This window comes from Gekko japonicus, unplaced genomic scaffold (assembly GCF_001447785.1).
Source record: "Gekko japonicus isolate JY-2015 unplaced genomic scaffold, Gekko_japonicus_V1.1 scaffold4163, whole genome shotgun sequence".
NCBI classification, from domain to species: Eukaryota; Metazoa; Chordata; class Lepidosauria; order Squamata; family Gekkonidae; genus Gekko; species Gekko japonicus.
In genome coordinates, this window is record NW_015171625.1 from 4,763 (window position 1) to 19,696 (window position 14,934).

Consider the following 14,934-nt stretch of genomic DNA (forward strand, 5'->3'; position numbering starts at 1 on the left):
GGGTATGATAAAAAAGGGGACTTGATGGTCCAGAATAAGGTAGTCTCACAATTAATACAAGTTGAGAATCCTAATAGGAAAAATATGTATATAGAGACATGGTATACTTTTTTTGAGTATATGAATCAAACCACCTGCCAGAACTCCTCAATACCTAAGAAATATTTAGATTTTGTGTTTTTTTAGTTATAGCTTGTTTGATAGATTAAAAACAAAAACTCTCATTATTTGGGGAGGTAATCGATCCTGTATTGATGTAACATGTGTATTGTTTTATATGTTGTGGTTTTGAAGCACATGTAAGACTTGTAATGGGAGGGGGGAGGGCTTTGCATCAATGTTGATTTTGTGAACTTAGGCAGATCATGGAGGGGAGGGCAGGAAGGGTTGCATCAGTGCTTAGTTCTTGTGTACCTTTCTTACACACCCAGGGAAATGCCGATCACCACTTTGGGGGTCAGGCAGCAATTGTTCTCCAGGCCAGTTTTTGCCATCCTCTTTTGCCATCAAAGCAGCCATTTTCTCCATGGGAACTAATCTCTGTCATCTGGAGAATTCCAGGAGAATTAATCTATGAGGTAGGTTAGGCTGAAAGTAGGTGTCTCGTCCAAAATCACCCAGTGAGCTTCCACAGCAAGATGAGGATCTAAATCTGAGTCTCGCAAACCCTGTTCTGAAGCTCTGACCATTATACTATCCTGACTTTCATAGGGTGGCTGCTGTTGAACAGGCCTAGTCGAATCATGCAAGTCAGGTAGTATCAAGTCACCCAGAAGGTGCTGCTCGGCCTAGGTTTGCCAGCCTCCAGGTGGGACCTAGAGATCCCCTAGAATTACAACTGAACTCCAGAGATCTACCCCCCCTGGAGAAAATGGGTGGACTCTGTGGTATTATATTCAGCTGAAGTCTCTCTCCTTCCCAAACTCTGCAGTCCTCAGACTTCAACAGAGAATCTCCAGGAATTTCCCAACCTGGAGTGGGCAATCCTAGTCCCAGGCCTGGCTCCAGTCCCCCGCTATTTAGCCATTCATACTGCAGGAGGAATCCTCCCCAATCCCAGCTCCGGTTCTGCTTTTGCTTTCCCCTCTTCCCCCACTCATCATCTCTCTCTGCCTTTGTCTCTCTGGCTATCAGCCACTCTCTCACTGTCGATGTGGCGGGACCTGGAGTAGAACCCTGCGGCGGCCATCTCAAAAGGTATTGGGGGGGATTCAACCCTCCCAATCTTTAAAAAAAATTGGATTTTTCTGCAGACCCACAGAGTCCTCTGAGTTTGTAGAAAACCCTTTTGGGGAAGCGTGTGCCCCCTATCAATGGAAGTAAGTATCCACACAGAGGGGACTGTTGAGAATTAGATATATAGATACCCTACTGAGGTCACTTCCAAGCTCAAATCTCACTCTCCCAAGGCTCCACCCCCAAATCTCCAGGAATTTTCCAACATGGAGCTGGCAATTGAAGGCAGAAACGAATTCCGTCATTGAAGGCGGAAACGAATTTGCTCACCCAAGGTGAGGCGTCATTAGGAGGGGGGGAGGGCGGCTTTGACTGCGCGTAGTGACTGCTCCTCCCAGCTCGGAGGGTGTGAACATCGAGTCCAGTGCCTCCTCCCTCTGGCTGTCATGTTGCGGGAGGCCGGACAATGCGTCAGCCAAGGAATTAGATTTCCCCGGGAAATGGTGGTGGGTGAATTGGAACTTAGAGAAAAAATCAGCCTACCGCAGTTGTTTAGCGTTCAGGTTTCTGGGCACTCGCAGTACCTCTATGTTTTTATGGTCCATCCACACTTCGAACGGGACCCTCGCCCCCTCCAACCAATGGCGCCACGTAAATAAGGCTAACCGGATGGCGCCAGCTTCCTTGTCCCACACCGACCAATTGCGCTCAGTGTCATTAAACTTGCAGGACACATAGGCGAGGGGGTGGGAGGTGTCCATCCTCCCCCTCCTGGAGGATGCCCCCCCCCATAGCGACATCTGACGCGTCCACCTGGACCACAAATTTCTTATTTTCATCAGGATGGGCCAGCACAGGCTCAGAAGTTAAAAGAGCCTTGAGACGGTCGAATGCCTCTTCCGCCGTCCACCGCAGTTTAGCCCCCCGTTTCGTAGCATCAGGTCCTTTCCCCTTTGTCTTTAGCAAGCTCCTCTGCACCAGGATTCCCCAGTGCTGTGCCATCTCGTCCAACCCCCTGCACTCTGCAGGAACATCGCTGAAGGACAGCCCTACATACTTACAACATACCCGAAAGATGGTCGTCCAGCCATCCAGATTGCATAATCCTCTTTTCTTTTTTCCAGAGCAGCATAATTACAGTGCTGTCATAAGGACTTTGGAAGCGTGAATGACTGTTTTGTTGACATCAACTCAATTTTACTGGGTTGGTTTTTTTACCAGAAAAAAACAAAACTGAACAACACGGTCCTGATTTATAGGAAGGGATTCATACCAACATAACCTAACATGTAGATTCTTAAAAATCCCCCCGCCCAATTCCCGTTGAGGGTCTTCACTGCGTAGGCGTCTTGGGCACGGGCACGAGAGGCTGTGCCATGTAGCTGGTGTGCGCAGTGAGTGACCTCTGAGCTGCAGGCTTGTGGGTCCACCTTTCTGTCTGAATTTCCAGGAAGCTGCGTTGTCCCCTGAGACTAGGGGTGCTCTTGTTATTCGGCTCGACTGAAACAGTTTTAGGAATGTTTTCATTTATTTTATTTACACCAGACAGGAAAAAAAATACAACAAAAGATAACAAGCAAGTCTATAGTTAAGCATCTATAAAAGGTTTCCAGATATCTAAAATGTAACCATGCACCATTGTTGTCTCTTCAAATGCTGGCAGAGTTGTAACATCTTCAAACCTTTGGATCACAGGAGGTGGGCATTTATCTTTCACGGGTTGTCATATTAGTCTCTTCGCAACAAGGGCCACCTGAAGCATCACAAAGCATTGAGCTTTGTTCCTTGTTCACTAGAATTCTTTCTGAGGCTGGATGTAAAATAAACACACTCGCCCAAATGGGGAGAAAGGATATCTGGACTTCCCATCATGGCCAGCAATGGGTTGGTTCCAGTCGAAAATTCCCAGAGATAGAAGGGGGATGATCTTCGTTAATCCCAACTTCCACTGCGGACTTCCAGCTCACCTCTCATGCTGTCATCGTGCCTGTTTGGGCCTCATTTAGGAGTGAGGAAGCAGATGGAAGTCCCTTCTTTTAGTTGAGATTTTCTGTGGGATCCCAGCTAAACTGGTGTCCATTGGTGTGTATATGTGTGTGCACACCGAATGCCCAACTGGAAGGAAGGAAGGGAAGGAAAGAAGGAACGGAAGGAAGGAAGGAAGGAAGGAAGGAAGGAAGGAAGGAAGGAAGGAAGGAAGGAAGGGAAGGAAGGGGAGGGAAGGAAGGAAGGAAGGAAAGGAAGGAAGGAAGGAAGGAAAGGAAGGGGATGAAGGAAGGGAAGGAAAGGAAGGAAAGGAAGGGGAGGGAGGAAGGAAGGAAGGAAGGAAGGGGAGGAAGGAAAGGAAGGGAGGGGAGGGAGGGAAGGAAGGAAGGGAAGGCAAGGAAGGAAGGAAAGGAAGGAAGGAAGGAAAGGAAGGGGATGAAGGAAGGGAAGGAAAGGAAGGAAAGGAAGGGGGGAGGGAAGGGGAGGGAGGAAGGAAAGAAAGAAGGAAGGGTTCTCCCCCAATTATCTCAGTAAAGGATTTAACCTTCAATCACATTCTCATTTTAGATTGCTACACTTGCCCACACTATTTTAAATACGGGTGTATTTATTTTAATAAGAGGTATGGTTTTCTTTCGGGTGCCATGCTGAATGGAGTGATCCTGATCTCTAAACACATTTGTGCTTCCAGGTGTGTATGCAACATAGACTGTAGCGGGTACAGTTTTAACCCTGTCTGTGCATCTGACGGAAGTTCCTACAACAACCCCTGCTTTGTTCGAGAAGCGTCTTGTCTGAGACAGGAACAGATCGATATCAGACACCTTGGACATTGCTCAGGTACTTCTGCTTTTAGTTTCCTCTAGAGAATCACACCTGCTAGCAAAGAAAGGAAGGGAGGTCACTGTTTCTTTTTAATTTTAGAGACAGAAATAGTGCTGTGTTTGTGTTGCCCCAGAACCACCAAGACCACCTTTGTTCAAAGTATGCAAAAGAGTGGGAACAGTTAACATTTTGATGGCATGGAATGTTTGAGGAGGCACCATGGTTCAGGGGTAGAGCCTGTGATTTGCATGCAGAGGGATCCCAGGTTTGATTTCTGGCCTCTCCAGTTAAAAAGGACCAGGTAGTGGTGAAGTGGAAATGTGGGAGGGGGAGAGCAGCCAGAATGTCAAGCTTTTTAGGACCCAGTCTTATTTCTGCCTCCATAGGAGCTAGAAACTTAGTTTGTGTGTGAGTCCACTGGCACCTTTAAGACCAACAAAGTTCAATTCTGGATATAAGCTTTTGTGTGCATGCCCACACACCAAGCTCATACCCAGAATTAAACTTTGTTGGCCTTAAAGGTGCCCCTGGAGTCAAACTTTGTTCTGTTGCTTCAGACTAACACGGCTACCCCCCCACCCCCAATCTTGGCAGGTGTGTGTCTCTAGTTATTCTGTCCTTGTACATAATTGTAGAGCATGATGATTCTGACCTTAGGGTCATTTCTACAACTGAGAGATGCGATGGAATATGATTAAACTCCGGGATAATGAGGGGAATGGAGTTATTCTCCTAGCCTCACACCCCCAGTGCTGTGAGCATTAGCTGAGTTTGGGCCTGACGTTGCTGTTGCTGTGATTAAATGTGGATCAGGCTTTGACACACTGCACCTGGGGAGTTCAAAGGCTGTGGGCCTTTCAGCCTCCTCTCTAACTCAGAATGCTGAACTGCATCCACAGATGAAACAGACCCCAAAGGTGGTCTTGGACAATATCATTTTCTTAGCCGTGTGAGAGAAATACTGCGTGTGTCACGGTCTTGCTGCCATTTAGCTGTTTCCCCAGGTAACAATCTGTTCTAACGAGGCAGTAACCTGAAAATCTGTGGTCCTCTTTTATGTTTTCCCTCACATAGAATCCGATGACACAGGCTCATTGGGGAAGAAAGATGAAGGCCTGCAGTATCGGCCAGATGTGAAAGGTATCGTCTCATGCAGGGCTGTTCCCTCTGTTCACGGCAGCGGTAGAGATGCCAGAATGCATCCGTTATCAATGCAGTTAACTGCCCCTCTGCAGAATGGTAGTGCTAATCAAGATGTGGCTGCTGCTGTGCTTTAAATATGGAGAGAAACATTTCTGTCCCTCTAGGGGGAAATGTGTTTTTTTAAGGAAAGGGCTTTGACATTTGATTAATAGCCGCGTTAAGTGTGCTAAAATACTTCGCTGTCTCCTGTCTGTCTCAAAGCGATGAAGTTTTGCTGGAACAAATACTGTTTCATGGGCACCTTTGATGGCCCCGGCTGCTTTGCAAGTGTTTTTATTTATTCAAGGGAACTGAGCATATAAATAGGCTCAAATGAACTGTTTTTCGTGTTCCTTCTGCTTTTTTTCTTCACATCCAAGAATAGAGTTGTGATGTCTTTTTGTGCTGGAGCCCTTACGTGTGCCTTATAGTAATGCTAAACACGGTCCCTGTTATTAAGGAGGAAGCCGGAAGCTTCCATGTTTTCTGAAGAATGACTTATTCCTACAAAATGGATCTCCTCTTTTTTTTACTACCTTGATGGTACAAAAAGGCAGATAAAGTGGTGTGTGTGTGGGAGAGAGAGGGGTAGGGGTCGTTTATCTGTGTACAGTAACTTTGGATACTTCAGGACACATGATTTGGTCACTTGTACATCCATGAGGTTGCTGGGGAATTCTGAGGCATCCATATTTGCAAGGTAGATAATTCTTGGGATGATCGTTCCATTCTGCACTGCAGCAGGTAGGAGAAACGTGCTTGTGAGATGAAGGATACATGGGCTACAAACACATCAGGGAAAGGCCCTAGGCCCTGGCATGCTAGGGAGCATGTTTGTGTAGAGGCACATTCTCTAGAGGCACATTCAAACATGTGATTTTCCCCAACTGCTGCATTAGGAATTCTGTAAAGGTAAAGGTTCCCTTGCTCGAAAGCCAGTCGAGTCCAACTCTAGGGTTGCGGTGCTCATCTCCGTTTCAAAGCCGAAGAGCCAGCGCTGTCCGAAGACGTTTCCATGGTCATGTGGCCGGCATGACTAAACACCAAGGCGCACGGAACGCTGTTCCCTTCCCACTGAAGTGGTACCTATTTATCTACTTGCAGCTTGTGAGATGAAGGATACATGGGCTACAAACACATCAGGGAAAGGCCCTAGGCCCTGGCATGCTAGGGAGCATGTTTGTGTAGAGGCACATTCTCCAGAGGCACATTCAAACATGTGATTTCCCCCAACTGCTGCGTTAGGAATTCTGTACTATGTACTATAAATGTGTGTGTTGATTTGGCCCTCCAGTCTGAATAACCATACAGTTTTATTTAAGTAGTCTGTTACCTACATAGTCACAAGATACGTGGACAAAGGAGCAGCTGTTTCTGGTTCTTCATTCTGCCCTTTGTCTTGGATGCTGCAGTTGCCTATCTCACTGGGATGGACCTGCCATGTGGTCTTCTCCTTTTCTCCGGTGGTCCTAAGGAGAGGGACATCCCTCACATTTGGGATTAGGCTCTCTTCATTCTGCCCTTTGTCTTGGATGCTGCAGTTGCCTATCTCACTGGGATGGACCTGCCATGTGGTCTTCTCCTTTTCTCCGGTGGTCCTAAGGAGAGGGACATCCCTCACATTTGGGATTAGGCTCCTCCTTCTGCAGGGTCGGTCTCTCAGATCTGATCCAGCCGGGGACGGGGGCGGCTTTCCCCTAGCTCCACTTTCAGTTTTACCGTCCCTGCCTAAAGTGCAGGATGTGTCTCCTCGGTGCTCCAAGAGTGCACTGATCCAAAGAAAAAAGAAGAAGACTGAAGATCAAAGGCTTTCGGCCAGTTCACTCCAGCCCTCTGCTCTCAGCAATGCTGACTACATGGGATTGGATGAGATCGGTATTGTTGCCTCCTATATCCCGATATCAGACATTCCTAAACCAAAATTGGTTCCTCCCGGGTACAAACAACCCGGCATATATGCAATGGGAAATGGCAAATATCCCTGCTCTCCAGGATCTCACTTCATAAACACTACTTCACTCCAAGGTAGCCCTAGAGGACAAAATAAAAGGGTCTATCCCCTGGCTACAGGACTCTCAAATTTCTCATAGGTGTAAACAAATTCCAACTTGAATCCATACTGCAAAACCCACTCACAGCATTTGAGACGATCATCGCTATGGCTAGCATCTCAAGAAAAGGTTTGCTATCTCAGGTACATAAAGTACTAATCGCTCTTGAGGGATGCAGAAACACTATCTTACCAAGCAATGTGGCATAAGCCATGTAGCATTACTCTCTCAGAGGATACATGGAATCGCATATGGACATCTCCCCCATTCCACTCCAGAATGACATCTTTTTTTTATTTTTTATTTTTTTTAATTAAATATTTTTATTTGTTATTTACTTTGTACATTCATTAATCCTTTTAGGTGGTTTTAACATTTTCTCCCTATTCCCTCCCCCCTCAGTCTAGTTTTTCTCTTCCAGCCTGGGACACAAGGCTTGTAGCTTCCACTGAACGTCTTCATTATTTCTCTAGAATGACATCTATGAAGCTACAGTCATTCAAAATATTATCGCACTGGTACCTCACTCCTTGCAAGCTAGCCCGCATGAACCCATCATACAACCCAAAATGTTGGAAGAAATGTGATATCTTAGGAGATTATGCACCCTGTTGGATATTCTGTCCCAAAATTCTCCCCTTCTGGAAAGAAGTAATAGAGCAGATCAAGTCATTTGGTGATATAGACATTGCCCCTTCACCTGAACATATAGTTTTGAACAGTTGAGCTACGGACGATGTTAGTTCCTCTATCACTGAATGAAATCTCAATAATGCTATTTGCAGCTAAGACTGTCATTGCCTCACATTGGAAGACGACAAGGTTACCCACTCTTTCTCAATGGCATAAAAAGCTGTGGGATTTATCTATAATGGCTAAACTCTCGGATAATCTTACGTGTTTTGATAAATGTCCCACTTGCACCAATTTTACTGCAATCTGGCTCCCCATCCTGAATTACCTATCCAATCAACAGGACGTCCCTCCAGTGATGGATGCCTTGTGGCTTTGGTAATGTGGGTCACTTAATTTCAAAGGTAAAGAACAGATAAATCCTGTTGGGTCATCATCTACAATATAGCTATTAATATCACTATGTAATTTTACCACCTAAAAATTAAAAATGAATGCATACCTGGAAATCACTCAATTCATGTCGTAAACTGTTGCTTACTTGTTTTTACTATTGTTACAAATCTTTTTGAAGCTTTGTTGTTAGCTTTTAATATGTATTTAGACATGAAAACCTAATAAAAAGTATTATACAAAAAAAAAAAAAAAGGCTTTCGGCCAGATCCGGGAGTGCTCCCCAGGGCCAGGAAAGAAAGCGAACCGCAGTCAGTGGCAGTTGAGAGCCACCGGCACTGGGGAACCCCTGGTAGCCGCGGCTAGCCTGTAGCCTCCTGCAGGGACTGGCCCCTGGGCGCTGGTTCTTACTGTTCTGTCTTCGAACCCCAGGGAGCGGTAGAGGCTGCGGAGATGCATGGGTTGACGTCGCGGAGCTGGCAGTCCTCCCGTGCGTGAGGACCCGGCGAGAGGTGAGCAGAAGAGCTCAAGCCGGGACCTGCTTCCTCTGAACCTCAGTAGGACCCCGGGAGAGGAGAGGGGAAGCGTTGGAGGACAAGGAGTCCCTGGAGCTGAGTGAGGAAGGGGAAGTGTGGGCCCTGGGAGATGACTGATTGTTCAGACATCCCCCCCTTCAGTTTGACTCTTTTTACTCCCCTGGACTTTCCAAAAAGCTGATTTATTCAGTCTGGGCACAGGGTCAGGCCTGGGTAGATGAGTAAGGCTTGGCCTAGGGCTGCAGTAAGGGCCAGGGGGAACTTGCTGAGTCATACTCAGATGAATGAGGGGGAAAGAAACTGGTGGCGGCCATTTTGTCTTTCCCCCTTCCTTATTTGTTTCTCTTTTACTTTGCCCTAGAGCACAAAATGGCAGGCAATAAAGGAGCAGCTAGCTCCCGATCCAGAGGGAACTCCCTTAATGACTTTGAGCTACATAGGTGCTCAGTTGCGTTATCCACTCAAGAGACTTTGGAATCTCAGGAAGTGGAGATGTCAGGGGAGGAATCCAAGTCAGATCTTTTAAGATGGGTGAAGTCAGAGGTGAGGAAGGAATTTAGAGAAATGCTGAAAGAGTTTAAGCAAAGCAGGGAATAGAGAGGCCCTTACACCCAGAGGTAGAGCGCTGAAGAAAAATAGGGCTCTTAGAGAGGACTCAGATAGCGAATCCTGTTCATCTCCTAATCCCAAAAGACTCAAATATAGGAAACATCAAAGGCGAGACCATAGTCCATTCCTGGACACAGTGGAAGGCAATTCTGATTCTACACCTGCATCCGCAGATAAAGAGGGAGGGGGGTTGTCAGAGGAAGAGCAGGTCCAAACTGTTCAGTCTAGGCTCTTTCCTCAGGAGCTATACTCACGTTTATAGAGATATCCCCAAAGTCTAAGGAGGAAGAGGCACCTGACCCAGAATTTCAAATAGGTTCAGGAAAATTAATGCCCAAACTAGCTTCTACACAAACAGGTCTGCCACTACCGGCCTCAGCATGGCTATGGCAAGGCAAACAAATCGGGCATAGATTACAGAATTACAGAATTTCGCGCTTCACTGGCAGACAACAGTAAGCGACAAATGGGTTGCAGAGACAGTTACAGAAGGGTACTCTTTAGAAGTTTCCACCAGGCCACCAGACCATCTTGTGAAGTTCCCAAGGAACCAGTCACGGGAGAAACACACTACCTTAGAAGCTACTGGACATTGGTGCTATAGAAAGGGTACTGGATCATCAGAAAAATGCGGGACTTTATTCAATATTTTTCATCGTTCCAAAAAAGAATGGGGACGTCAGGGCCACGGGACTTTATTCAATATTTTTCATAGTTCCAAAAAAGAATGGGGACGTCAGGGCCATCCTGCATCTGAAATGGTTAAACAAATATATCAAAACCAGGAAATTCAAAATGGAGACTCTGAAGTCTATTCTATCAGCTGTACAGCACCAGGATTTCCTGACGTCCATAGACCTGTCGGAGGCGTATCTCCACTTCCCAATAAGAGAATCGCACCGCAGGTTTCTCTGGTTTGCATACAACAAACAGCATATTCAGTATCAGGCCCTACCCTTTGGTCTCAAGTCATCACCGAGGGTGTTCACAAAAGTGCTGGTGGCCATCGTAGCCAACCTCAGGATGCAGGGAGTAAGCCTATTTCCTTATCTTAACAATATTTTAGTCAAAGCAACCTCATACCAGGAGAGCCTGGAGAAGACACAACTAATGGTCCAGTCTCTCAGGGAGTACGGCTTCGTGGTCAGTCTGTAGAAGAGCCTTCTCAAGCCGACACAGGTCCTGGTGCATCTGGGGGTCCAGATAGACATGGCCGTGAACAGAGTGTTTCTGTTGATGGAACGGCAGCAAAAGATCAGTACCCTACTGTTAGAGGTTCTAAGTCTTTCCAGGGTAGAGGTGATGTTGGCGAAATTGTTAGGTATGCTGGTGTCCTGCCAGGAGGTGATGAGTTGGGCGAGATTCCATGCACACCCTCTACAGAGGTTCCTTGTCCCATACCGAAAGGTGATCGCAAGCAGACTTCTCTCCCTGACGGATGTGCTGAAGCAGGAACTGAACTGGTGGTTTCATCCGAGGCGTTTTCAACTGGGATCCCCTCTCAGGGAGCTAAGAAGAGTGGGGATGACAACAGATGCGAGTCTGCACAGTTGGGGAGCCCATGTTCTGGACAGGATGGCACAAGGGACCTAGTCTCAGGCGGAATCCAATCAAAGTATACATTTTTTGGAAATGAGGGCTATATGTCTGGGGCTAACATGCTTCAAGGAGATCCTGGCAAATCAACATGTCTTGGTCCGGATGGACAACATGACTGCCAAAGCATGTCAACAGGCAAGGGGGAACCCGGTTTCGACCATTACACAAGGAAGTGAGCCTGTTGATCATTTGGGACGGAAGATCATCTGTTATCTTTGAAAGCGATACATGTGGCCGGGAAGGACAACAGTCTGGCAGATTGGCTGAGTCAAAGTCTGATAGATCAATCAGAGTGGATGCTAAATTAGACAATCTTTCAGTGGATCAAGGCAAGGTTCGGAAACGTAGAACTGGACCTGTTCGCTACACGACAGAACCATCAGGTGCCAAGGTTCGTGTCACGGACGCGGGACCCACAGGCAGTAGCAATAGACACTCTGACATTTGATTGGCCGGCAGGTCTGCTATACACCTTTCCACCTCTTCAACTGGTTTCCAGAACACTACAGAGAGTGATGGAGCAGAAAGCAGAAATAATAGTCATAGCACCGTTCTGGCCACGCCGGGCCTGGTTCCAAGAGTTAAAAAGAATATCCGTTCAGGAACCATAGCGACTTCCACTGAGAAACGATCTGCTGACACGGGGTGATTTGTCATCCACGACCAGATCTACTCAATCTCACTGCATGGAGGTTGAGCGGAATTAGAGAGTATGGTATACTCAAGGTGGTAGAGACCTTGTTAGCATCAAGGAAGGGTTCCACTAATAGAATCTATAATACGACTTGGCAAGTGTTTCATGCATGGTGTGTAGAATGCAGCTTAGACCCCCTGAAGGCTTTGGTTAAGAATGTCTTGCTCTTCCTTCAAGAGGGATTGGATAAAGGGCTCAGTACTAATACTCTGAAGAGGCAAGTAGCGGTGATTTCCATGATAAGGGGATCGCAGAAAGGAGGATCTTTGTCACAACATCCCCATGTCAAACAATTCCTTAGAGGGACTACGCTGTTAAATCCACTCACAGTACATTGTTTCGCATCCTGGAATCTTAACACCGTACTAAGGGCACTGTGTGGCCTGCCTTTTGAACCGATGGGTTCATGCCCCCTAAAGGAGTTAACCTTTAAAACCTTATTTTTGGTGGGGCTTACTTCAGCTAGGCGGGTGTCAGAGATTAGGGTGCTGTCGGTGAATAGGGAGCTATGCACCTTTCATAATGACAGAGTGGTTCTCCTCATGGACCCGGCATTCATACCTAAAGTGAATTCCTTGTTTCACAGGTCACAAGAGATTATTCTACCATCCTTCTGTCCGAACCCTAAACATAGTAAAGAGGAGGAATGGCACTGCCTAGACGTTCGCAGGACACTTAGTTTCTATATCGACAGGACTAAGGCATGGAGGAAGTCGGAAACATGATTTTTTTTCTTTTCGGAAAGCGTCTATGGGAAAACAGGTTTCTACATAAGTAGATGGATTAGGGGGGTGTATTTGTCTAGCGTACAGGGCAAAAGGCCCGGAGCCCCCAAACGGGGTTACAGCTCGTTCAGTCAGGGGGGCGGCTACATCAGTGACTTATTGTGCCTTCCCATCCCTGGAAATGGTATGCAGAGCAGCCACCTGGAAGTCTGCCCATTCGTTTACCAGACACTATAGGATAGACAGGATGGCTTTGGCTGAGGCAGCATTCGGTCGTAGAGTGCTGCACCATACCCTGTGATCGGGAAGCTGAGTGACCCTCCCTTGGGGCAACTGCTTTTTTATGTCCCAAATGTGAGGAATGTCCCACTCCCTAGGATCACTGGAGAATGGAAGATTTGTTCACTTACGATGAAGCTTCCTTTCTCGGTGGTCCGGGAGTGGGACATTCGCAATCCACCCTGATTTCAGGCGGCTTGGCGATTCACAGAGCAGGGTGCAGGACAGGGTGGGACATGGAAGCACGTTATACAGAGGCAAATGTAAAGTAGTAATCATAAAGGCAGAGGAAAGGAATTCCTAAGTGTAGTCAGGCCTATCTTATGGCGCAGTTGGTTGTTGCGTTAACTGTTATGGTTAAAGGTTGGTGTTGTCCTGGCCTGTGTTAAGGGGGGAAGTGTTTTCTTTCCCTCTGGTAACAGGCTCTGGGGGGTGACAAGGCTTGATTACAACTGAAAGTGGAGCTAGGGGAAAGGCCCCTCCCCACCCCGGCTGGATCAGATCTCAGAGACTGACCCTGCAGAAGGAGGAGGAGCCTGATCCCAAATGTGAGGAATGTCCCACTCCCAGACCACTTCACGGAAAGTGAACAAATCTTCCGTTATCTCTATTCTTGCCTTCCACAGTATCCTCCAACATGGGCTGGTCAGGGCCCCGTGCTGAGCAAAAATGTGTATCCACAAAAGCAGGGGTCATTTCGTAGAAAAAGAGCTAGGGGAACTCATTAGCATAACTCATTAGCATATGCCACACCCCTGACATCAGGGGCCCGGCGGTGCGGGGGAACTGCGTTCCCCCGCGTTCCCCCCCGAAATGACCTCTGCACAAAAGCCTCTTCTCCCTTTTCTTTGTAATGTATCTCAACACAGTCGTGCACATTTGCGACCTGATACCTGCAACACGGATGACTTGCTCCTGTGAGCAGACCATCACAAATCCGGTATTACAGGGGCAATTTACATATCATCTCTCATCTTAAAAATAGATGCTGTTTTTAAACCTATAGCGCCAATTCATATGTGCAAGGTAACTAGGGATGCCAACTTCAGGTTGGGAAATTCCTGGAGATTTTAGTGGGTGAAGCCTGATGTGGGTGGGTGGGAGTTTGTGGAGGCGAAGGACTTGGTGCAGTGGCTAAGTGTGCGGACTCTAATCTGGGAGAACCGGGTTGGATTCCCCACTCCTCCACTTGTAGCTGGCTGGATGACCTTGGGCAAGCCATTGTTCTTTTCAGAGCTGTCCTTGAAAGAGCAGTTCTTGAAAGAGCTCTCTCAGCGTCACCTACCTCACAAGGGTGTATGTTGTGGGGAGGGAAAGGAGTTTGTAAACCGCTCTGAGACTCCGAGTGAAGGGCAGGGTATAAATCTAATCTTCTCCTCCTCCTCCTCTTCTTCTTCCTCTTCCTCCTCCTCCTCCTCTTCCTCCTCCTCCTCCTCTTCCTCCTCCTCCTCTTCTTCTTCCTCCTCCTCCTCTTCTTCTTCCTCTTCTTCTTCTTCCTCCTCTTCTTCTTCCTGTTCTTCTTCTTCCTTCTCTTCTTCCTCCTCCTCTTCTTCCTCTTCTTCCTCCTCCTCCTCTTCTTCTTCTTCCTCTTCTTCTTCTTCTTCTTCCTCCTCCTCCTCTTCTTCTTCCTCTTCCTCCCCTTCTTCCTCCTCCTCCTCTTCTTCTTCTTCTTCCTCCTCCTCCTTTTCCTCCTCCTCCTCCTCTTCCTCTTCTTCTTCTTCTTCCTCTTCTTCTTCTTCTCCTCTGTTGTTGCCTGGAGATGGGTTGTGATTCTGGGAGATCTCTGGGCCCTACCCGAAGGTTGGCAATTCTACTAGTCACTGAGTAATGTCCATGCAAGTGTGACTCAGGCCTAAATGATTTGAAAATGCATCTTCTTCAGGGATGTTCATTTGGATTCCAGAGGATAGCCTGTGGGACCATGGGCTTTTCCTTTGCTTCCCCACACTTATCATAGATGAACCTGGAACAAGATGGATTGGCCCCATCTGCTACAGTGGATCCTGGTTCCCGTTGCTTTTAGGTCCGCTTTCTTTGCCTGCCTCTGCGTCTTCTGAGCTGAAAGATCTACTTGTCAAAGTGTGTCTTCAGCATTCAGGCCTGGCAGGTGTTGCTCCTTCAGGCATGGAAGCAGGGAAAAGCTTCAGTGGTTGAGCTGCTTTGTAGAACCCGTCGTCTGCTCCTCAGTCCTAAAGAAGTTTGAATTTCTGAGGTCGGTTTCGGAATGTTAAGACATCAGGAATTCC

General features: G+C 47.2%; 1 protein-coding gene across 1 annotated transcript in view; it reads left to right on the forward strand.

Annotated features, from left to right (window-relative positions):
* Positions 1-3,853: 3,853 nt before the first annotated feature.
* Positions 3,854-14,934, forward strand: part of LOC107117787 (tomoregulin-1-like) — a gene marked incomplete at its 5' end in the record, with an annotated part of 22,367 nt that continues 11,286 nt past the window's right edge. Inside the window, 2 exons of the mRNA XM_015419953.1 lie at positions 3,854-4,002; positions 5,062-5,127. Coding sequence (XP_015275439.1) covers positions 3,854-4,002; positions 5,062-5,127 — 215 coding nt within the window. The remainder of the gene's footprint in view (positions 4,003-5,061; positions 5,128-14,934) is intronic.